At 33.3% G+C, this 25,460-nt stretch overlaps 3 protein-coding genes across 6 annotated transcripts; all 3 read left to right on the top strand.

Moving 5' to 3' along the window:
- Window positions 1-7,157: 7,157 nt before the first annotated feature.
- On the top strand, window positions 7,158-13,474 carry LOC115714585 (GPI ethanolamine phosphate transferase 2). Of its 3 annotated transcripts, XM_030643325.2 has the most exons (17): window positions 7,158-7,475; window positions 7,573-7,666; window positions 7,816-7,857; window positions 7,955-8,122; window positions 8,203-8,287; window positions 8,396-8,502; window positions 8,724-8,804; window positions 9,099-9,151; window positions 9,236-9,338; window positions 9,544-9,684; window positions 10,094-10,190; window positions 10,499-10,721; window positions 10,827-10,920; window positions 11,067-12,092; window positions 12,350-12,442; window positions 12,574-12,857; window positions 13,035-13,474. In XM_030643325.2, the coding sequence occupies exons 1-17, from the start codon at window positions 7,351-7,353 to the stop codon at window positions 13,180-13,182; spliced, it is 2,964 nt and encodes a 987-aa protein (XP_030499185.1). In that variant the 5' UTR covers window positions 7,158-7,350; the 3' UTR covers window positions 13,183-13,474. The 3 variants fall into 3 exon arrangements, with proteins under 3 accessions (XP_030499185.1, XP_030499187.1, XP_030499186.1); XM_030643327.2 differs by lacking the exon at window positions 7,158-7,475 and having other exon boundaries at window positions 7,571-7,666; window positions 7,950-8,122; window positions 8,401-8,502; XM_030643326.2 differs by lacking the exon at window positions 7,158-7,475 and having other exon boundaries at window positions 7,571-7,666; window positions 7,950-8,122.
- Window positions 13,475-16,232: 2,758 nt separating this feature from the next.
- On the top strand, window positions 16,233-19,673 carry LOC115712040 (uncharacterized). Of its 2 annotated transcripts, none has more exons than XM_030640251.2 (2): window positions 16,233-17,658; window positions 18,785-19,673. In XM_030640251.2, the coding sequence occupies exon 1, from the start codon at window positions 16,374-16,376 to the stop codon at window positions 17,643-17,645; it is 1,272 nt and encodes a 423-aa protein (XP_030496111.1). In that variant the 5' UTR covers window positions 16,233-16,373; the 3' UTR covers window positions 17,646-17,658; window positions 18,785-19,673. The 2 variants fall into 2 exon arrangements, with proteins under 2 accessions (XP_030496111.1, XP_030496110.1); XM_030640250.2 differs by having other exon boundaries at window positions 18,425-19,673.
- Window positions 19,674-20,135: 462 nt separating this feature from the next.
- On the top strand, window positions 20,136-21,304 carry LOC133037313 (transcription factor bHLH131-like). Its single transcript, XM_061114329.1, has 2 exons — window positions 20,136-20,404; window positions 20,511-21,304. Exons 1-2 carry the CDS (start codon window positions 20,252-20,254, stop codon window positions 20,973-20,975), a joined length of 618 nt encoding a protein of 205 aa, XP_060970312.1. The 5' UTR covers window positions 20,136-20,251; the 3' UTR covers window positions 20,976-21,304.
- The last annotated feature ends 4,156 nt before the right edge of the window (window positions 21,305-25,460 follow it).

Genomic DNA, 25,460 nt, shown 5'->3' with positions numbered 1-25,460 from the left:
GGAGTATATTAATAAGTCAAATATGGTGTTTATACCCAGAGTTAAAAAAATTCAAGCTGGTTAAAGAGTATTGGCCCATTAGTTTGTGTAATGTCGTGTATAAAATTGGCTCCACGACATTCGCATTGAGAATGAAGAATGTTCTTAGTCCTCTTATCTCCTTCGACAAGAGGAGTTCATGGTGATAGGTGGTGTTGGCATTTTGATAGGGATGGTAATTACTCAGTTAAAAGTGGCTATTTTGTGGCATGGTTCATTCAATTTGATGAGGGGGCTGCTGACTCATCTTGGCAAGCGTGGTGGTGGAATGGTATGTGAAATTTAGGGGTCCCTCCAAAAGTGAAAGTGTTTGTATGGTGCCTTATTTATTATGCCATTCATGTAGATTCGAGATTGCGTACTCGAAAAGTTGTTTTTCCTTTATATTGTTCGAGATGTGGTGAGGAATCTGAGACCTTAGAGCAATCCTTGTTTTTCGTTCTACACTTACTATGATCTGAAAGAGTGTTGGACTGTTGTCTCCAATTCAAAGGTTTGTAAATCGCCCAATACTAGATATTCTTACTGGTCTATTTTTTAAACTTTCTCAAGGTGAGTTTGAGGTGATGTTGATGCTTTTGTATGATAGAAATTTTATTTTATTTGGTGAGACGCAATTAAGATTGGAACTTATTCTCGACTTAGCACAACGGGCTTTGTGGGAGTTTCGTGAGCACCAATGGCTCGGTTTGATTTCGACGGTGGTTGCTACTTCTAAGGTGGTGTCGTTTATTGGCGGGTCACTTTTCTTTGACCATCGACGCTTCAGTGAATTTGGGGAGGGGTTTGTGGGGTTCGGCGTGATACGTGATGGTGAGGGTGTGGTATGGGCTTATTGGGCAGTAGGGAAGTTTGGTGTGAATGTGGCGAAGTTGCTTGCGGTTCGAATGGGTTGTGTTTTGCTCAACAATTTCGATTCCCCATCTCTGCTATTGAAAGTGATTCGACGATGGTTATTGGATGGATTAATAATCCCAATTTAAATAGCATTTTTCAACTAATTATTTTAGATGTTATTTCTTTATTAGCAGTTGTTGATGATAGTTCCTGCAAGGCTATTTTGCGTTCTACGAATGGTGTTGCTCATGCACTGGATACTTATGTTACTAGTTCTGTAGGAGAGTATATTTGGATGGATGTTTGTCCATGTTTTAATTAGTTCTTTTGTAACAGTTGATTTTATCTTAATAAAATGATTTTTTTTTCTATTAAATTTCAAAATTGAGACATTTCTGAGTAGTTCGCCAATCAATGACATCACATTTGCCCAAGTATTTATATATATTTATGGTAATTATATATTACAATTATTAAAAGGCCTATTTTGTTCACCTTTTTATTTATTTTGGTATTTACGAGAGCTTTTATATTTTATTTATTATAATGATTATGTATACATCGGTTAGTTTGGTCGGGTTATAATGTATTTTTATCAACCCAATATAAATGTCGTGTTGTAAATATATAATTATAACTCGTCCAATGAAAAAATAAAAAAAAAGTGTAACTCGTCTTATGATTTTTATTAGTTTGGTCGGGTTAACCCGTTTAAACCGATCTTTATTTTTTATTTTTTTTCATTATTGTTAGTTTTTAGTGTTCAAATAATTAATTTGAAAAAATAAATATATACTATATTATTAAGAGTTAGTCCCACATTGCTAATGTGTGGAAATAAATTGTGATATATAAGATGAAAGGGCCACTCCTCCCATTGCCAATTGGTTTTGAGATGGAACCTCATTCATCTTATTCCTCAAATTCTAACATGGTATCAGAGCCACTTGTGATCCGTTGTGAGCCAAAATTGCCACCGGTCCAAAAAGCCGTTTGTGATTCGTTGTGAGCCAAAGTGTCGCCGGTCCAAACAGATTTTCCAGGCCCAAACGTGAGGAGGGTGTATTAAGAGTTAGTCCCACATTGCTAATATGTGGAAATAAATTGTGATGTATAAGATGAAAGGGCTACTCCTCCCATTGCCAATTAGTTTTGGGATGGAACCTCATTCATCTTATTCCTCAAATTCTAACATATATTACTATACGTAAGATTAAAAGGGATAGTTTAAATTAATGTTAAAAAAATAAATATAAATTGAATAATATTAAATTATTTAACAACATTTTTCAAAAAATAGAATAAAAAAATATACTCATATGTAAATTATAAATTTCAACTTCAATACAATCAAAATTATCAACTATAAATTTTAAATTTCAAATTAAACAATGTAAAATATAAACTTTAAATGTAATATAACTTAACTATTAAACAATTTATTTATTATATATGACTAATTTTAGGAAAAAATATTTAAATCGGTCTATTCGGTTTATTCGAGTTATTTGAGCGGGTTAGAATAATATTCAACTTGTCCAATATATTCATTGGGCAGTATCAATTTTTCGTAAAGTTATTTGGGTTATGTTTTTTGTTGGTTTATTCAGTTTGGTTTGAGCGGTTTACTCAGGTTGAATGGTTTGTAATTTTTTTAACAGTCCTATAGTTTACATCATTAAAATAAAATTTAAATATTTTGTTGCACAAATGTTTATTTTTTTCTTATACACGTAGTAAGTATCTGTTTAAACTATTCGGTAAATTTGATACGCAAGTATACACAATCAAAATAAGTAATATAATGATAAATAAAGTATCGTTCCCACGAGGATTGATTATCAATTCCAATTAATTAATTCTTTATATCACCAATGGCAAGAATAATGACATCTGTTGGAAATGAACCTCATCTACATTGGGTTCCCAATCTTTTGGGTACACATCATCATCGTTATCACAATGATATTGACCTTCATCCCATGTCGACTGTGGTGGTTGTGTTGGCTGTGATGGTTGCAATTTGATCCATGATAAGATCCTTCATCTCTTTCTGACTACTTTGAAAGGTAGCTTTCATCTCAGTCTGTCCAGCTAGAATCGTAGATTATTGGGTACCCCAACCTTCTCCAATCTCTTCACTAACCCCAGGTAGTTGGCGTTATTGGCTGCAGGATTTGAGGTAGGGGCACTATGGCTGATGTCAATGGCTCTGTTGGATTGTCCAGTGGTGTTGGTGGAATGATTTTTGCACTCTAAACATATTCAGCCACCTGTTTTGCTTGGGTTTCGAAAACAGTGAAATCCTATGTAACAACTTCTATTTCTTCTATCTCATCCGACCCATCTCCACCGTGGGGACTTCACCCTCAAATTTGGTCTTCCAATAGTCCACCTCTCAATTTCGAGGGTACAAAATTTAATGAACCACCATTAGCAAAATGAAGAATAAAATCGCATAGCCTCGCACAATAATTGTAAAATAGGTTGAAAGGTAAACTCGCACAATAAAAATCGATACAACATCGTATAAACTCACAAGAACTCACAAAAATATACAATATCTAACCAACAAATTGCACGAAAATTGCAAGCATGTCACTATATATAAATTGTAAAAACTTACATATAAATCACAAACATGTCGTTTATCATAAGGTAGAATCACTAAAATTGAATTGTAAATCACAAACATGTCGCTTAATATCATAAAACATCTTAAACATTTGCTAAATAATGTCAAAACACATATAGCAGAATATAATTGACAGAAAGTGAAAGATTCACATAACCTTTTCTCAAACAGCTTTGCCACATTATTTTTTTAAGGTCATGTTTCGTAATTGAATCGGGAGTGCTCTAGTTCAACATTTGAGGGAATTTGCTCCATTTGCACTAGCCCTACTTCTTCCCCACATCTTGCATGACCTCAAACACCTTATATTGTAGGGCTGGTGCATACTCGTACACATTATACTTTGCTTCTAGTTGAATGACTTTTTTCTCTTTCTTGAACTTCTTCTTCTTATCCTTCTTACTCGACAACTTATCCATGTAGTTTTGCATAAACTGCAACATATTTTTAGCAGTGGAAGACAACAATTTCTAATAAGAAAAGAGGCCCCATTGATAGTTGTAGAAGTTATCTTCATTTTCAACTAACTTAAGCATATCTGTCCAAACACACCCTCGGACCAGGAGAATAATACGCTTTCAACAAATGTACATAACCCCAACTTGTACACATCGTCTGTAATATCATTCTTCTCAAAAGCTAGCCAAAGAGTTTTAAAGCTCACCCTTTTCTTATTGTTAAAATGGTCTTGCGGTATTCAATCAGAATTGCATTGACCATTCAATTCTTCTGTCGAGGGGTCACCCCTCATCTTTAGGCATGTGATCAAGAACTCTAACCTCCCGAATCTGGCCTCCGTTTTACCCACGTAAAACCACACTTCATCGTTTTTAACCTCACTCACCTCCTTTTCCTCAATAACTATTGATGCACTATTACCCCTAAAAAATTCAAAAGGAGATGCCTTCACCTTGTTAGTCAAACCATAGACTTCAAACTTCAACTTTATTTTATTAAAGTACATGTTGCCTTTGTATGTGATACACCTTGAAAAAGGCTCTGACAATGGTAGATTCAGCTCTAGAGCCATCTGCATTTTAAACACAAAAAAAGATGAGCGAAAAAATAAATATCAGTCGCACAAAGTCAAACATTAATGGACCAAAAATCGCAAAACAGAAGTAAGGAATCACAAAATAATGTCCAAAATTGCTTAAACATTTGGATATTGTACACATCAAAGTCGCAAACTAAGTCACAAACAAGTCGCAAACTAAGTCACAAACATATCTCTCAATTATCGCTAAAACCCTACACATTGCAAATCACTATAGAAAACATATCAAAATCGCAAAACATGTCAAAACCCAGAAAACTATAATTACTTGGCATATTTAATCACAAATAATCGCACAATATTGCAAACAATAAAACCTATATATTATTACTTGGCATAATTAATTGCACAATATCATTCAATTGTAAAACAATACAAAACCCATAAAAATGTCATATCCCGAAACTCATATCCTTCCCTAAATAGAAAACAGTATAAATCAAACCATTAATCACAAATTTTATTGGTTTAAACGATGTATTAATCACCCAAAACAACAATTTATGGTGTATTGAAAAAAATAAACAAAAAAACTAACCTTTAACTGGTTCTTTCATTATCAGTGGTGGCAAATCTCCGATGGTAGCTTGGGTCGTTGATTTCACTTCTAGTTCAAGTGGGTTCGACTTCATTGGGGGCTTTTCAGTTGAATGGCTTCGGTTCGCGTGGAATGAGTCGACTCTGTCGGGGATTGAGATGGTTGGGTTGATGGTCGGCTCCATTAATGGGTCGAGTTTTTGAAGAGAGAGAACAGAGAGATTGAGAGAAAGAGGAGAGAGAAGGAAGTTAGAGAGATAGGGAGAATTAGAAATGAGAGGGATAATTTTGGAACCCAATTGAAATTAAAGAATACCTTTCCTATGATTATTATGTGAGTTTATTTTTATTCCATGTGTTATAGGGCTGAACATCGGGAGGGTTGACCAGCTTTTGGGTTCGCGAGTTTTGGGCCTAAAAAATTGAACCCAAACCCGCCCGTTCAAAGGATTTGGGTTTGTAGCTTTCGACTCACAGGTTCGGGTTCACTAGGTTGGCCGAGTCAACTGGTTGACACGGTCATCTCAGTCAACATTCTTTTTGTTTTTATTTTTTTTATCACTCAAATTAAAAAGAAAACCATTTCAAATCCAAAGCAGAAACGTAAATCAATTAATTCAAAACTAAACAAATCAGTAGTCAAATCTATGTTCATTGTTCACGAAAATCATGAATGAACATGATAATAAAACTAAAAGTATCAAAATAAATTGTGACTAAAAATTTAAAGTCTATACTTCATAGTCCATCTATACATTTCGTAATAGTTATTGTCCACCATAATTTATACATATGATATATTCATATCTATAAAAATATCCAAATTAAAAAAGTGGTTATAAATTAATGTTCATATGATATAAGACATAAATATTTATAAAATAATAGTTATACACTAGTATAATATACACATACATACATAGTTCTAAAATTTTCTTCTCCAATCTATTAAATAAAATATATAATAAAAAAATTATATTTATATTTTAATTTTTACTTCCAATGTTACATATATATACATACAATTTTTTACTAAAATTTTATATAACAAAATACATTATTATTTTTTATATATTAATTTTTTTTTTAAATGGTCGTGTTTACATGTAGGTACGAGTCCAATCTGAACCCACAGATTAACAAAAAAGATAATTATAAAAGACACTATTTTTTATAAAAAAATTACATTTTTACGTTTAAAGAATATATATTTTTTTTTTTTACATTTTTGTAGTTTGTCATAAAAACAACACGAATAACAAAAAAATTACGTAAAAGTAACATGAAAATAGTATCTAAATAACATTAAAACAGCAACAAAAAATAACATACATATAACAAAAAATCAACATCAAATTAATAATAGTACAACATAAAAAAACCGTACTTTCTGTAAATAAAATAAATAAAAAATCGTAAAAATATTTAAAATTTTGTGAAACTATATTTTTATAATTTATTTGTTGTTTTTGTGTATTTGTGAAATAATCTCTTAACAAAAATCAAACCCAAACTCGCCTAAAAGAGTTAATCAGGTTGGACCCGACCCATTTATAGAGAATAGATTTTCCCAAATAAACAGGTTGGCCGGGTCGAGTCCGAGTCAAACCCGACCAAAACGTTCAGTCACGTGTTTATCAAATTTCCCAATCAAATTTGTAGTGTGAGCTTGTCATAGATTTATTGGACACGACCCATCCATAGAGAATAGATTTTCCCAAATAAACAGCTTGGTCGGGTCGAGTCCGAGTCAAACCCGACCAAAGCGTTCAGTCACGTGTTTATCAAATTTCCCAATTAAATTTGTACTGTGAGCTTGTCATAGATTTATTGGACCTGACCCATCCATAGAGAATAGATTTTCCCAAATAAACAGGTTGGCCGGGTCGAGTCCGAGTCAAACCCGACCAAAACGTTCAGTCACGTGTTTATCAAATTTTCCAATCAAATTTGTAGTGTGAGCTTGTCATAGATTTATTGGTCCTCCTGTAACAGCTGATTTGATTTGATTAATGACATACTTTCTTTCAAAAAAAAAAAAATTTATCTCACATCACAAAACAAGGGATATTGGACATATTCTTCAGACTAATTGCTCAAAATAAATAAGAAATACAAACACTTTGAAATGGCAGAGAAAAGGGGGTAAACGTGTGTTGAGTGTTTGTTCTTCTTTGTTTTCCTACGCTCGAAAATCTGAATACTAATAATACTACATCAATTTGGGTTATGAAATAATCTGAAAATGTCTTCCTTAACGTGTACTAACCTCACCATCTTCACCTTAACTGGAGTACTCATCCAAATCATTGGCCTTTCACTCTTCGTTTTCGGATTCTTCCCCGTCAAACCAGCTCTCTCTGGTTTTAGGTACCCTTTTATGGATTTTGGCAACTCAAATGTACAAAACCAACTATTATTTATTTATTTTTTATTTTTATAATTCCCTCTTTATTGGTAATCTCAGTGGTCCGGAGGCATTTCGTGCACCGAGGTCTGATTCAGTTCAAAATCATAGCATGGCACTTCCCCCTCCTGATAAGCTCAGATCACTGTATCAGGTTCTTGCTTCATTGAATGCATAGATTCAAATTAATAGAGATGTTATGATTTTAGCAAAGCTGGTTTTTTTTTTTTTTGTTCAGTAATTACAGTTTCTGGGTTATGAATTTAGAGAAATTCGTAAAGTTATCTTGTTCTTGCAATGCAGGAACTATCTGGGCTTCCCCCATTTGATAAGCTAATACTAATGGTATGTCCACTTTATGAGTTAGCTTTTCAATCAATCTATATTGGTTTATGCCAATTATCTTGCTAGTAAAATGTCACTCTCAATGACTTTAGTTCAGGTTATTGATGGTCTTCCAGCAGAATTTGTGCTTGGCAAGGATGGTAACCCTCCTCGAAGGGAATTGGTGGAAGCCATGCCATATACTCAATCACTGTTAGCAAATGGCATGGCAATTGGGTATCATGCAAAGGCTGCACCTCCTACTGTTACAATGCCTCGTTTGAAAGTGGGTATCATTACCACAATATCATGTTCACCTGAAAATAGCTTTCTTGGGTAAACCTGCTAATCCTCTGATGCTTTCAGGCTATGGTTTCTGGAGCAATTGGAGGATTTCTTGACGTGGCTTTTAATTTTAACACGCAAGCTCTCTTAGATGACAATCTTATTGGTTAGTTCATCCAAATTTACTGGACATTGTCCACCATAATTATTTTTCCTGAATATGCCTGTAATTGCAATAGAACTAGTTTTTGTTTATTTTTTTTTTTTTTTGCAGACCAGTTTTTTAAGATTGGTTGGAAAATGGTGATGCTTGGTGATGAAACATGGCTGAAGTTGTTTCCAGGATTATTTAAGAGGCATGATGGAGTTAGTAGCTTTTTTGTAAGTATTTCTATTGTTGATATCAACCATAACAATGCTCTCATTGGGATTACAAATTTAAAATATTCAATTCCTAATATGGATATCATGGAGTGGCAAATCAACTTCTTCTTAGCTTTGATTGATCTCCATTGCCGTTTCTGCCTGGCGAATTTATCATTTGCTTCTATGAGAGTTGTATGATACATTGACTTGCACTATACATCAAAATCTTGTCTCAGGTTAAAGATACTATACAAGTTGATCAAAATGTTTCTCGACATTTGCCTGATGAACTTAGTAGATATGATTGGGATCTCATGGTTAGTATAATTTTCCAAATACCTTTTGTTGATAAATTCCGTACTAACTGAAACAATTTGCCTTAAAGCATGATGTTGGTCTTCATGAAATTGTTGTACCATTTATGTCATTGCTGTTCTTGCTCTCAAATGAGTATGTAATGTAGGAAATATTGAACTTCTTCTATGAAAAACAAAGGGCTTACATAGCAGTTGACATAAATAATGAATCTAAGTGTCTCACCTATCTAACGATGACTGTGTGTTCTGACACTTTCATAATAATATATGTTCGTGACTGAGTTTATGATTCAGATTCTTCATTACCTAGGCTTGGATCATGTTGGACATATTGGTGGCCGCAACAGGTTTTTTCTTTTCCCCAGTTTCGTATATTTCTTGCTTAACTGATTCTATACTTTTGATTCTTGAGTATTGTTTAACTATTTCAGTGTCTTGATGGCCCCAAAACTAATGGAGATGGATGAGGTGGTTAAGATGATTCATACAAATAGAATTCTGAATCAAATGAATAATCATGGAAGGACACTTTTGGTTTGTGATAATTTCTTTGCCTTCTGTATGTTTTTTACGTTTTTGTATAGCAGTAATGTTTTCTAATTTAGAGTATCTCTTAATTGCACCTTTCATTTCCTAAGAATTCATTTTGTTTATATAATCATATATTTAGAAACTCGCCTGAGCGTGGGTAATTAACTACTCACATGTAAACTTTCCCTGATATGAGTTTTCCTTGCAGGTAGTGGTAAGTGATCATGGCATGACTGAGAATGGTAATCATGGAGGATCTTCATATGAAGAGACTGATTCTTTGGCTTTATTTATCGGTCTGAACGATGTCTCCCGTTTTGAATCATTCTCTCAGAAAACTGTGGACCAGGTAAATCATTTACAATAGTTTGCTTATATAGTTGTTTGTTTTATGTTTTCAAGGTGTGATAATCTTTATTTGGATTGTAACTACTCCATGCATTCAAGGCATGCTGTACTGTCATGTTATGCGGTTATCCAAATACTGAAAAAGAGACAACAGTAAGCCCTTCCATTAATGACCCATTGATTGATGCATAAGATATTAACATAACGATTAAACTTGAGCACTCAGAGATTAACAAAGCTAACTCAGATTAACAATAACATTAAGTTACCCATCATTATTTTCAAAAACATTCAGTAAATATAAACTTTGGCATTAATCCTCAACTGTAATGTTCTTTACAAGCAGATTGATAATTCCAAATTAATTCTGTGACCTCCTATTCACCTCGTATCTTGATTTGTTTAACCAGGTTGATATAGCACCAACATTAGCTCTTCTTTTTAGTTTGCCAATTCCCAAGAACAATGTTGGAATCCTGATTCCAGAAACTTTTGGGCATTTGGCTGGTTAGCTCTCTCTCTCTCTCTCTCTCTCTCTCTCTCTCTCTCTCTCTCTCTCTCTCTCTCCACACACACACACACACAATAACATAAGATTGATTATCTGTTTAATGACTCTTTTTATGGGTACAGTAGTTTACATAGAAGATTGATGTCAGTATACAGTTTTTGCTGCATTTTTCATTTGAATAGTTTGGCCTTAACAAATTGTTTTATTAACACATTCTTTAAATTCTGCGTCTTGTTTTCAAGTTCGAAGCCAGCATGCTGACATCCTATTGAACTTGTGAGATAATAGCATTTTTATTGTATAGATGATCAAAAGCTAAGGGCACTTGAGTTGAATTCATGGCAGTTGCTTAGATTATTGCAAGCACAACTACCTGGTTTATCATGTGAAGGTTTCCCATATCATGAATCAATTGATAAAACCTCTGGAATAAGTAAGTGCAATGGTAGCTTGGAGACGAAATTTTGTTGCTTATATACAACTGCTGAATTTCTCCATAATTCCTGGATGTCTAAGGATGTATCGAGGTGGGTATGTCACAGCGTTTATTATATTAATCACAACACAAGATTTTATGAAGCATGCTGCTAATATCCTCGTACTCTCTTTCCATTGTAAATCATTGGAAATAGGTTTAACCATGGGGATGAGTATAACATTGCTGTTGGAGCATACAACGAGTTTTTAAGAATTGCAAGTGAGTGGTTAGCACGCAGAGCCACCGATGTATGTACTTTTCTAACAGCTTTGAACTCTTTCCTTTTGTAACATGAAAGATGAAAAGTGACAACTTGTTTGGATGGAACAATGGAAATTTCTCATTCTTTCTTTTTAATACTGATAATGTTGAGATAATGTTGTATGATATGCAGAAACCTTTCAACTTGCTTGGTTTTGGAGTTGCTGCAATGGTCCTATCTTGTGTAATATTGCTGAGCCTTCTATGTCTAATGTGCAAAGAAGTTTATGGCAGAGAAAGGAAATACGTTTCAAACTTTGAGAGTAATATCATGCATGCATGGCATTTAGATGAGGCTTTTGCAATTGGTGTTATCTTTATCCTTGTAGTAAGTATGGGATCGAGTTCTATGGTGGAGGAAGAGCAATATATATGGCATTTTGTTAGTTCGACATTGCTTTTGTTATTACTGCGTAAATCAGCACAGTATTTACAAGTTGAAAGGGCACAGAATATATTTAATTTGTTCAGTGGAAAAAACAAATATATTGGTTTTCAAACATTGTCCATAGTTTTGCTTCTTATTTCTGGTAGGATCTTGAGAGGCTGGCATCAAGGAGGCGTGAATTGGAGGGATCTTCCTGATATATCCAAGTGGCTTGAGCAAGCTGGGGGTGACCATCTACTTAAAGCACTTCAGCTAGTTGCAGGCCTTCTATTCATTACCTTAAGCTTGGTTTCTCTATCTGTATTTGATTTAAATAGAAAATCTGTTGCAGTGATTGGATTTTGCTTTTTGACTCCTGGGTTATTGGTTTTGCAACATATTATGAAACATCAGGATAGCATGTTTGCACCATCTAGCTATACTGCAACAATGCTGGTACAAATAATCTATACAGTTCTCGGTTTTGCCACACTTGGTATCACTGTGGCTTTACCATGGCTATCATCTTGTTTGAATTCCAAGTCATTCTCAAATAGATTTTCCTATGAATCTGCTTCTGGCCCTGATGAGCTTTGTTACAAGCCTCTGCTGGTGGAGTTCAGAAATTGCTCGTTTGTGATTGGGTGGGCATACATATGCTCTTGGTGCCTTCTGCAGTTGTTACTCCAACAACCAATTAATTCAATGCCTATATTATTGCTGTTTTTGCAAGTTTTAGTCGGCATGCTTTATTGTTTTCACAGTGGGGAAGATAACAAGCTCTGGGTTGAGGTTAGTTTTAGAATCATCTTCCTTCTGAATAAATATGATATTTTTCTATGCATTTCAAACTAGTTTCTGGTACCAGTAGGCCAGACAATAAAAGCATCAAGTTTGATGGATGACTAAAAGTCAGACAATTATTTACTCAAAATTGAATGATGGAAATTTTTTTAAGAGGTTTCTCATATGTTTAGAATATTTACTGAAACTTGATTTATTTGATTTTATTTCTCGGTACTAATGTTGTGCTGTATTGTTTGTTCTAGGTTGCAGTGTTTTACTATATGGGGATGGCGGGCCATTATGCTTTGGGGAACAGTAATTCTTTAGCCACCATTGATGTTGCTGGAGCTTTTATTGTATATCCTCATTTTGAACAGCCTATATTATTCTTTTTAAAAAAGAAACCACATTGAATTTCCGATCTGTGCAATGATTTTTATCTCAGAAGCTAATTATCTTACTAATTTTAGCATTTTTTTTTCCTCAGGGCATCTCAAGTCATTCAACTATACTTTCTGGGATTTTAATGTTTATGATTACCTACGCCTCCCCAATGCTAGCCGCTCTTAGCATGGTGATGTACATCTCGATTAAGAGCTGTAACTATATTGCACTTCCAATAAATATGGATTCCAAACTACTCCTGAAAAAATTGCTGGGCTTCCCTTGTCTACTTCTACTGAGCTTGAACTCCATTTTGTTGGTGTCGTACACCATTGTATTGATATTAATGAGGAACCATCTCTTTGTGTGGAGCGTTTTCTCTCCAAAGTAAGTCTCTCTGACATAATGTTATTTTTGTTGTTGCTGGGAAGAAATAGGATACTCACACCTGAGAATCTCATTAAGAAAAAGGAGGGGGGATAGGGGAGTTTCTTTGATAAGATGAGACTTGAGAGTGAATGAACTTATCTTATGTGAGGGCTTTTTATTTTCTTTGTTTTTCAGGTATCTTTATGTGTGTGCTGCAACTGTGTGTGTCTATATTGGGGTCTCTATTGTGGCAACAACTGTGATTTATACATACTTGGTTCTGTCATTTAAGAGAACCATGCAGGGTTTTGGTTCTTCTGCAACCACTAAAGATAAAGAATAGAGCTCGGTTACCTTATCTCGACCCATAATTCCTCTAATTATTTCATTTTTTTTGTCTTTCTTCTTTAATCGGACATAATTCAAATTTTGTAAACCAATTCACCATTTGTTGATGCTTTATGTTATGTTTGAGTATGTACACGATAAGTAGTTTCGCAGGGCAAACTCATCGAGTAACACGACTAGTTTGTCACAGTTGACCAAATCTCACATGTATTATGAGTTTTTTTTTTTTTTTGAAAACTGATATGTAATTATGTATGAGTTGTTGTAAGCATGTATTATTAACAGTATCTCTTTATTTTTGTTTATTCTATCTATTATGAAGTAATGATTCAGACAAAATAACATTCCAGAAAATAAAATAAATTTTATGTTTTTTTATTCATGATATTTCATTTGAGTACAAAATATTATTGGGTAAGTCAGTGGCGTTTAGTTGGGAGTAATGAAAACGTAGGAATAGGAATGAGAATGAGAATAAGAATAGGAATGTAAATGAATAATATTAAAATGCATAAAAAAATTATTAAATTTTTCTCATTATGTATTGAAATGGTTTTTCTTTCTATTTCAAAATGGAATAGTCTTTCTACTAAAATGGTGCAAAGGTCATTCCATTAGAATGACATTTCAATACTTTAATATGCAACCAAACAAAAGAATAGAATAAAAATTGCTTCCTTTCTATTCTATTTCATTACATCCAACCAAACACTACCTTAGTGTACTTTTTAACTCCTACCGATTCTTTTATATGTGACCTGAGATGTAGGAGTATTCATAAAAGATCTAATACGCACGATTCAATCCAAATTAATTCACAAAGTGCGAATATCCGTACTTGTACAGATTGGACTATATTAGAAAATTAAAATATGCTATTATATAAAAGTACCTGATTAAATCCAATCGCCACATATTTATATATTATATATACAATTAATATATGTAAAAGATAAAAATTTAAAAATCTAATATGTATGATACAAATATATTTCAAAATTTAATAAATCAAATTATTTCATTCTTAATACAAAAAAATTATAATCTAAAACAAAATTAAATATTTTTTTTATGCATTCATTTTTTTTCTTATTCCTTTAAATTTGTTATCTTTTGTTTTATTTATTTTAATTTATTGTTGGAGACATAAAATAACAATAATTTATTTTATTTTGTTGTTAGTTATGTTAAAAAAAGTTATTTTTTTAATAAATATTGAAAAGTAACCAATGCAAAATATCTGATCCAATTTGCACTTTTGCGGATTAGAATGGATTGTATTTGAATTACTATGTAGATTGGATTGGATCCAAATATGAAATCCTCACTTAGTGCGAATCAGATGTACTATGAACAAAATAGTGCAGATTGGATTGGATGAACACATCTGCTGAGATGTGTTTGGAAATAGAGATTGTAGAAAAAATTTGGCCTGAAGAAGATCAAGAAATTTCAAAATAGTGGTAAAAGAGTTTTCACAGATGACGTCAAACTGTTTTGACCAAAAATCGTTCATTATTGATCAAAAGACTAGTCAAGAATTTTTATTTTTTTGGGAACCCTTTACCCCCTGTTCATTCTTGATCTTTTCTCCGCACCTTTTGGGCCCCCTTTTCTCCCTGGCTACCTCTTCCATTTATTCCTCTCTCTTACCCTTAGGTGTCAATCCACTAAGACTTTTCTTTGACATGTGTCAATTGTTAAGGTTTATACTCTGAAAAGTCGGTAAAGACATTTCTGTTTATAAATAAAAATTGAACATTTTTTATACATACTTGAATGTTAAATTATTAATATTTTATATTAAATAATTTACATATATACATAAATATTAGAAAATTCCTTATTCATACATGAGGTTGTGACTTGTATTGTACAGAGAATTAAGATCACTTAGCCATGAATAAAATAGCCAGCAACATATTAAAGTTATGGAATCTTTAATCAACAGTTACTAGCGCAATTCACTGATGCCCGTTATTCAATGCAAGCATTCTCGATTCGAATTGTTGATGTAGTATGACATCTAAATCAAGGTGTTGTAATAATATAAATTATATATGACATGAACAGATATGTAATTAAGTTATCTATGGTCATTTGAATGATGGTGTGTACCCAGTATGTGATGATCAATTAGAGACTACACACATGCTTTATGGAATTGTTCTTCTCTTGCTCAGTGTCGTAAGCTTTGTGATTTTCAACTAGGTGACCCGCTTGCTTCTTGTACGGATTTTTTTGGTTTCATTCACATTTTAATTGACTCTTTTCCAAAGCATTAGATTGAATTGATTTTAGTTGTCTTATGGAGAGTTTGGTTTTGAAAAAAATAATTGGGTTCATAATAATAAACTCATCCCTTCTGACCTAGTGCTAACATGGGTTTATAATTTCTTAGCTGCTTATCAACATAAAGTCGTTTATTCTAGTGGAGAGGAGCAGATTGTTACTGTTCAACGTCTCTCTTCGTAGTTGCAGTTAGAGAGGGCTATCCATTGGATGCCTCCTCTTTCTGGCTTCATAAAAGCCAATGTTAATGCTGCTTTGGACTTGACTAATGGGTATTGTGGGTTGGACATGATTGTTAGAAATGATCACAAAGAGGTGTTAGGTTCAACATCTTTGTTTGTGGATGGAGGTTTATTATCTGAAATCGGTGAAGTTGTGACCCTTAGAAATGTAGATGCACAATGTTGTTTATTTAGTTTTAATAATATTATTTTTGAGTTTGATTATCTTAAGTAGGTGTCTAAATTTAACAATTATTTGTTGTTAGTCTTTTTTAAGACTTATTTTGAATAATTTTAGTTTGTCTTTTAATAACTTTAGTATGGCCAGTCTAGTGTATTGTCCTAGAACTCATAATATGGCTACTTACACCTTGACTAAGTACATTTTATTAGTTACTCCTAGTAAGATTGTGACCCGACTATCCTACTTGTTTTCAATCTCTTCTATTGCATAAAAGAAGTAAAAAATGAGTACATATTTTTGTGTCCTCTTCCCCTCATAGAGCTCTTTTGTTTGTTAGTGGGCTAGGACCGTTTCAAAAAAAAAAAAAAAAAAAAAAAGGAAAAAACAAATATATTGTAGAGGAAAGAAAGAAGTCAGTTTTCTTATTTTGATTCCATTTTCCAATACACGTTTCTTTCCCTTCCTTTAGCTAAAACACCAGACACGAAAATGGTGGACTTACAGAGCAACGTTTCACCTCCACCCTCAAACTCACTGCTCCTTCACCACTCTCTACAATGCCTGTCCCGGCGAGATTTCTTGGGCTGCCGCAACTACGCCCTCAAAGCCCAAGAGTCCGACCCAAACATCAGAGCCGACGCTAGCCAAGTCCTTGCCGTCGCTGATGTTCTCCACGCGTCGGAGCGTCGCCTCAAGAACAACCGTCTCGACTACTACTCCATACTCCAAATCAGTCGTACCGTGTCTAATGATCGCAGACTCATTTGGGATCAGTTTTCGAAGCTCGTGTCTCTCGTGAACCCCAAGAATAACAAGTTCGCATTTTCTACGCAGGCCTACGGTCTTCTTCTCGAAGCCTGGAGGTTGTTATCGGACCCTAAGAAGAAGGCCCAGTACGACATTGAGATAGGGGACTTGCCGGAAGTAGCAGAAGAAGTTGGAGTTTCGGACCATGGAAATGGGTCTGGAGAGAATAGTGAGACTTTCTGGACTGTGTGTCCTTTTTGTTACTGCATGTTCGAGTACGAGAAGGTGTACGAAGGTTGCTGCCTCAGGTGTCAGAATTGCAAGAGAGGGTTTCATGGGGTGGCGATCAGCCCTCCGTCGCCGGAGATAATGGTTCCGGGTGAGAGTCGATACTATTTCTGTTATGGGGTTTTCTCAGTAAAGTATTCGGAGGAAGAAAACAATGCTAACGTAAACGACGTCAAGAAAAGAAAGTGTGGTTTGGATGATCATGGGGTGGTGGACATTTCTGATGATGAAGGTTTGGCTTCTTTAAATGATGATTCTAGTCACAGTGGAAACAACGGAAAGAGTAACGATTCTTCCGTGGATTCAAAAAATGGTGATGACCAAGATTTCGTTGATGACTTTTGGGAAGAGGTTTTGGAAACTGAGAATTTGGGTAAGCATGAAAGTGAGATTGGGACAACAGAGGTGGGTGTTGGTCAAAACTTGCCGAAGAGGATAGTCAAAGCTCGGGCAAGGAGGAGGAAGAATATTAAATCTGTTGCCTTGAAATCGAATAAGATGGCAGGGAATCCGATAAAGAGAGCTCAAACTACCGAGTTGGTGGGTGATGATGGTGACATTGCTATGGGAGTGGCAGGTTCAGATGTCAATGTAGATAAGGGGAAAGGGATTGTAAATGGAGAAGATGAAAATGAGGTTAATGCATGGCATGAAGATGCTCATTCTGGGGTAGTGTTTACTGAAGTAGAAGATGATGTTTTTGATGGCTTGTTATGTGACTGGTGAGAAAGGTTGTGTGGTAAGTTTCTTTTTTTGATTGGAAAAGAATGTGATTAATTTCTCTGATTTTTTGGTCTGTGAATATGGTTCTTCCATTATATGATGATAGACTCATAGCCAGAGAATTTAGAATAGATATTGTCTTGATGATTGCATTTACATGATGCTTTACTTACTGCTAAGTGGAACAATAGTCATTGTATAGTGTTGCTATTCTTATGGATGAACCAATTTCATTCTGTACAGCTCAATGGGAAAATTGGAATTGACCTGTAGTTTGTTCTTCCATTTGCATCTTTATTTATATATGGTTACTGCATGACTAGAAATATACATAACGTTTGGGGAATGGAATGTGACTAATGTGCCCTGGAGTAATCATGAACAATTGAGCCTTTATTTGTGATTGTATGAGCAAAGAAGTCATCATTTTAAGCATTTTATCATATGTAATGCTGTACATATTAAATTCAATTAGGTCATTAACATGGAATGAAATCTCCTCTTCCCAAATTACATGTTTCCACTCTGTCCCACCACCAAGTTGAGACATGTGGTTATGTTTCTTTTGCATCAGCATGGATTGTTTTCAATTTTTATAGTAATTTGTGGCTTCTTCACATGCTTTCTCTTCTGAATATGATCCCATATATAAAATGTAATTGTGAATTTAGTCAGTACTAATATTAGATGATAGATACAATACAAGTTACAACAACAACATGATACATGGAGCTAAGAAGTAAACATCATTTGCTGATTGAGTTATTCTTCTTCACCTGAAGTTTTAGATGGCCAGTAAGATCTCACCTGCTAACTCAACACATCAAGAGAATTGAAATCCCACTTGAGGCCTTTATATATTATTGCTCTAGAAAAAGTAAAACCTATATAAGAGTATGATTTTCCCCAGCTTATCCACTTTGTAAGTTTATCTATCTTGACAGCAATCCAAATTTGCATTTGAACTTTTAAAATTGACTATGCTTGCTATAGATGCTTGCTATAGCTTTCATGCTTCCACTGATTATTAGCAGATTAGTCAAGGCATGCCAAATTTTATAGCTTAGTTTGTTCAGATTGATTATGTAGTATTTTATTTTTGAATAAAATGTTATACTTTACTAATTCAAAAGATCAATCAGACAAGGAGATTATAATTTAGGGGGAGCAGAACTCACTCCATTGACACAATCTGGAAGAAAATAAGATGACATTGCTATTTACAGTCCTTAATAGTCAAGACAAAAGGAGAAGCCACACTACTACTTATGGCATGAATTAGTTGTTGACAATCTGATTCAATTATGACACTGTCCCATGCCTATCTCTTGCATCAGCTTAAAGCCTCCTTAAAACCAGCTGCCTCAGCTACAATTGGTGTCACCTTTCCAAAGTAGCAGCCCTGTTTTGCTCTTAAGAAACTGCATTATGATCCCTCCCAACACCCATACCCAAGTCTATTCTCCTTATCAAAGACTACTCCATCTACATTAACCTTGACCAGATTAAACGGTGGCTTTGTCCAATTCTCTTTTCCATAACTCAGATCACTCAAGACCGATGATGACACAAGCTCATGCGATTGAGACTCAACTAAATCAGTTCGTTTCGAGCCCACCAGACTGCCCAACAAATCATAACTGATGCTGCAATATGTTGTTTGCTGTTGTCGTTCCTTAGCAATGTATCCATTCAGTGAGCAATGCTCCATAACTATTTTCTTTTTAACTTTTTGGAGGTATCTTAAGGTTCCAAATTTTCTTCCAAAATCCTGAGTTTGCATCTGTATTTGCCCGCCCCTTTCAAATCCTGCAGATACCCTCACTCCTTGACCAACCAAGAGGAATTCTCATTGGCATTAATTATGTAGTATTTGATATCTGTGCATATTTAGTAAAAAGAGAAATAAAAGTGCTACATATCTGTATCGATGACAATTTAGTTGGTTGCTTTCATGTTATATAACAGATACAAATGTTAGTCTTTACACTTATTAAGTCCTACTTAATATTTATTTTTATTTTTTTGCTGGAATAAGTCCTACTTATTTAGATAGACACATAGTATATAATAGGTTTTTTTTTCCCCTTTCTTCTCTAAAGGACTACTATCAAATCTATAATGTTTTTCGGTCACTTTGTTGTCCTGTATCATCCTGCAATTAATGATATACTAAAAAAAGCTTAATAATTCAAAAGATCCATTACAAGATTTTCAACATATAAAGAATATCCAAGCTTTTTTTTTTTCAACATTTAAGATCATTAGGATCCTATAATTTAAGGGAGAAAAATCAGCCCAAATAAATACATTATGGCAATCAATAATCATGAAGAGAGTACAATATGATCTTACTATAATCTTTCTCATTTAAACACAGATATACCACACTATATATATATATCCTTGACTACCACAATCATATGACAAGGACTCGAAATGCATAAATATTTTCTTCTCTTCTAAAAAAAAAAAAGAAAGCTTCCCCATATATATAAAACCCCCTGATATTTGTTTTCCCCATTTATATACACATAAACCGATATATCAGATTATTACATTACCAATTAATTAATCTTTGGTATTAGTATACATTTTCTTTCATTAAAATGCAAATGGTTCAAGCTGGTGGGCGTAACACATCAAGGAGTTATTCAAAGCAAATTGTTGCCTTCAAACACAGCGAGGCCGAAAGAATTAGAAGAATGCGTATCAATAGTCAATACGCCACTCTTCGTACTATTCTCCCAAATTTGATCAAAGTAAGATTTTCTTATATATTTTAACATAAAAAGAAAATCCATTTATACATACATAATTGTTTGTAGTATTATCACATCTAATTTCAAAGTCTTACATTTATATAAGATGGACAAGGCTTCGGTCCTGGCAGAAACGATAAAGCGAGTGAGGGAGCTGAAGAAGGCAGTGGAGGAAGTGGATTCTGTTTGTGGTGGCACCGCCGTCCCGAGCGGGGACGATAGCCTGAGCTTGGAATACTCTGGAGGATTAAAAGAAGAAGAAAAAGATGGTCAAGTGTTTATAAAGGTGACATTGAGTGTTGAGGACAGGCCAGGGCTGATGTTGGAGTTGATAAATGCTATAAGATCGGCTAAGGGTAGTGGGGAAGTTGGATTAATAAGGGTGGTCAAGGCTGAGATGGTCACAGTTGGTGGCAGGACCAAGACCCTGCTGTGGCTGCAACCAATGCCTCCGCTGCCTAGCTCAGGTAGCGGTGGCGGCGATGGTGATGGTGATGGTGAAGGAGTGTTGGTGTTGCTTAGGAGGAGTTTGAGGTTAGTTCTTGCCAAAAAAGTTGAAGTGAAAAATTAATATGGAAAAGGCTAAACTTAGTATTAGACATGTATGTATGTATGTATGTTGGTTTCTTATTTTATTGTTAGTTAACTAAATTATGTGTTTTATTTATTTATTGTTTGGACAACTCGAAGATACTACTTCCTTATTTATATTAGTTTAGTATACATAGGATGAAATTAATTGGACGTACATCTACACTTATTTTAGTTTCAAATAAAAGTAATATATAATATAATTAACCCATGATCGTGTCAATGGTACTTACACAGTAAATTAAAAAGTGTAATGTAAGCACAGCAGGGTGACATTTTTGTGTATTAATTTAGTACTGAATTATATAAATAAATATGTTATATATGTATATAAATCAATGGAATTTCTACTTAGATTTTTGTATTTGAATTTTATTTTCGCTACTTAAGACTTTTACCCGAAATTGTGTCTTCTTAATTTTTTAACCTGTTAAAAAAATTCACTCTAAATTATTCTTAAAATATATCTTTATTTAAATTTTATTTCATATGGACAATAAAATGTTGATATGATTGATTTGTCATTGTCATATCAACATCAATGTTACATGTGGAATTTAAAATTTAAAATGATGTATCTTTATAAATAATTAATAAATTAGAATAAAATAAAATAAATTTTCTTATTAATGGCTAATTTCAAAAAATCAAAAAATATTTTTTTTAATTTTAAATTAATTTTAATTTAACTTATATATGTTAGGGGTGAGAAAACGTGTCATTGTGTCGTGTTCGTGTCATATTTTATGTGACCCGCTTTTTATTTCGTGTCAAGCATGTCGACCCGTTTTTTGACTCGTGTCTAATTATCTCAATCCTAACCCGACCCGTAAAAAATCGTGTCGTGTTCGTATCGACCCACTGTGACATGTTTTACTATTATTGAAGCTAGAATTATAGAAAAAAATAATAGATTTAAGCTCCATTAGAAAACTTATATACATTTATGTATACTAGATAGATGTTACGTGTCAAGTCACGCATGTTAATTTTATTTTAGTTTTTAATTTTTTTTAATATCATAATTTTAAAATTAATAATATTCAATATTGTGATAATTATTGAAATTTGAAATCATAATAGTGATTTAAATAAAAATAAAAATTACTATTATACTTTGTAATAGTAATTAAAAAAATTATTATTCGTCATAAATTTATTTTCGAAATTAATGAAAATGCTCATCTGGTTAAACTATCAAAACATTTAAATTTAATTTAAAATGAAACTAATTCTAAATATTAAAATTTGAAAATAATTTTTAATAAAAAAATAAACAATACGAACAAATTTATTATTAATTGCAAGGTGGATTAATTATATTTAGGTTTAACTATGTTGACCCTCTACGTGGTAATATCTAATAATTTGTTATTTTTTCTATTTAAAAAAAAAGTCACCCAATAATTTCTCATAAACCAAGAATTCGGTTATATAGCCACATTTTATATAAAATAGATATAATTTGTTATATATATAATAAAAATTGAAAAATTAAAATATTTTTATTTTCATGTTAAAAAAAAATAAATTTAAAATTTTTTAACTTAACATTGAATCACTAAATATATATTTTTATATAATTATATTATTATTATTAATTTTTTATTTTATTATAGGGTAAATACTATTTTAGACCCTGCATTTTCTAAAATAGTAAAAATAGGACCCTGAGCTTAATTTTTGATAACTTTTTTTTAATACAACCAATTTGAAGACAATGCTTAATACGAACAGATACAAAAAATGTAAACAGTTTTGTCATAACACTTTTAGATCGGATTATAATTAAACTTTATTTTGACAAAAAATTAATTCAGGGTCCTATTTGTACTATTTTAGAAAATACAGGGTCCATTTTATCATTTAACAAAACACAGGGTCCAATTGGTAACTTTTGTAAAACAGAGGGTCCAAAATGGTATGTACCCTTTATTATATTTAAAAAAATCGTGTTAAACGTGTCACATTCGTGTTAAGCGGATCGTGTCGTGTTTGACCCGTTTTTATTTCGTGTCAAATCGTGTTGACCCGTTTTCGACCCACGTCTAATTTTTTCAACCCTAACCTGTAAAATTCGTGTCGTGTTCGTGTTGGTGTGCCGTGTCGAAATCCGTTTTGCCACCCCTAATATATGTGGTGCTAATGAGATTAACCACATTAGCATTTCGTTAGCCATGGAATAAAACTAATTAAACAAAATCCTATATTCAACACCACCAAAATATTCAAAAGTTTGAGAGAATTTTAACGACAAAAATATTCAAGGGTGCAATTTCGTAGTGGTATTATTTATTTTCTTTTTAAAAATTTAATCTACTCATGTCGCATATATAATTACAGTGTAAGTAAAAGAATTATTTGAAATTATTGACACTAAATATAAAAACCTTGCCAAAAGAATGCGAAGAGTAAGATCCCCTTCTCTTCATCTCTCATATGTGGAGCTGTCTTGATAAGAATGATTTTGATTTTTTGTTCTAGTCCTAACTTAGCAGCACTGGTATGTCAAAAATAAAATGAGGGTGTGGAAAAAAGAACCAAATACATAATATTTGGTGGATTGGTATTGGAATTTCTGTGAATATTTTAAAGAAGTGCAACATGCTAACTCTTAACATCTGCAAAGAGAAGACAGACACCAAATAATAGACTCTCTCAGTTGTTAGTATAATTAAAGTCAATGTAGATGCAGATCGAAGATATATAACGGTGAAATATGCAGTGTTGCAATAGCATTTCTAGTGGTGTAAATGCATTGGTGCCAAAAGCAGGGTCTTTCAAAGATATTTTGATAGTCTTTTCGCTGAACTTTTGTCCTTAAGGAGTTGCTACGCAATTCGGAACTTGGGTTGGTCAACGTGGTTATTGAGTCTGATTGTTTGAATATCATTTCTTTGACTATGGGCAAAACTAGCTATTGTAGAGACTTGAATAATATATTTTGAACATTAAAAATTTAAAGGTTGTTTGGTTTCATAACTTAAAAACTCTTTTTAATTTTTAAATTATGAATATAGATAACTAACGGGGTTTGTTTTTAAAAACAATTTTTTGAAAATTGAGTTAAGAAAAAAACTAAAAATCAAAAACATCGAAATGTTATTTTCAGAGTTTGGGGTCTGAGGCTTGGTCAAGGTCCGGAGTCTGAGGTCTGAGATCTGGGATCGAGCCCGAGTCCAAAGCGGGTCGAGTTTAGGCCATGATTCGAGTCTCAAGGCCAGATCTCGAGTTTGGATTTGGGTGAATTGGGTTCATGTTGTGATATGGTATAAAATATTAAAGTTTTTTTTAGTAAAAAAAATCTAAAAATAATTTTTAAAAAATACTAGCCAAACACCATTAAATTTTTTAAATAATAAAAATTATTTTTTATTTACACAATTTTAAAAACTAAAAATACAGCAAAACAACTTCTTAACTTTTAGTATTAGCTTTGCTAGTTTTTATTTCATTTATTGGGATGGAGGCTAATTGGTTTGCTCATTGTTTAGCCAAATATGTTATTGATAATAGATTTTGTGCTATTTGGAATAAAGAGTTTCCCTTTGTTGCTTGTGTTGCTATCAACGCAGACTTGCCTATTCTGATTTAATTGTTTCTTCTTTTATTAATTAGCTTTCCAAAAAAAAAAAAAGTAAATACAAAAAATGTTCTAAGAGTTTTTATGTTTAGGGCCTGTAGCTTTATATTCTCAATTCAAACAAGTTTAAAGTTTAATGATCACATATTCATATTTACATATAGTGATGTAAATTTGTGTGTGTCGTGCTAGCACGATTCTTTTTCGTGTTTTTCATAATATGGGTTATGCGTGTCATGCCCTAAATATGAGTCATGTCGTATCGTGTCAATATTTTCAAAAGGTAGACTGGGTATTTTTGTGTCGTACTTTGCTCATTTTACCAAAAAAATAACCCTGATAAAGTAGACATCAATGTTTGATACGTGACAAGAAGGAAAGCATTCATCGAGTTAAGAGCCCCAGGTTGTAGCAGTTAACTCTAGGAAGGGGCACTAGTTGTACGCCCAGGTTGACTCTGAGAGCTCAAAAATGGGTATTTGGATCTCGCCAAATTGTTTCCAAGTAATGATCCTTCAATATTCTGAACCACCAAGTTAAGAAGACGCCACACTTAAAGCTTGGGCACTGAAAGATGTCGATGTGGCATCCCAAAAGTCAACACAGACGCTTAGGGTTTCACCTAACACTCAAGTGGACATCCCAGGCTAGGGTTTCAATTTTCAGGTCCGTCTTAGTGCAAAATGCTTGAACTTTTTACTTAGACATGTCACAAATATGCTAGAGGCACCAGAATCAGAATTAAAACACTTCTAGTTTGAGGCACCTGGGCACCCAGCGCCTAGGTTGATATATTGTTAACCTGAGGCACTTCCAACCACGTTTTTGAGGATGTTTCCTGGGCATTTTTTTCATCTTCATCCAAAATGAGGAAACAAATGA

This window comes from Cannabis sativa, chromosome 4, assembly GCF_029168945.1.
Source record: "Cannabis sativa cultivar Pink pepper isolate KNU-18-1 chromosome 4, ASM2916894v1, whole genome shotgun sequence".
NCBI lineage: Eukaryota > Viridiplantae > Streptophyta > Magnoliopsida > Rosales > Cannabaceae > Cannabis > Cannabis sativa.
Note: the sequence above shows the minus strand (reverse complement) of the source record. Positions and strands in the feature narration are given on the sequence as shown.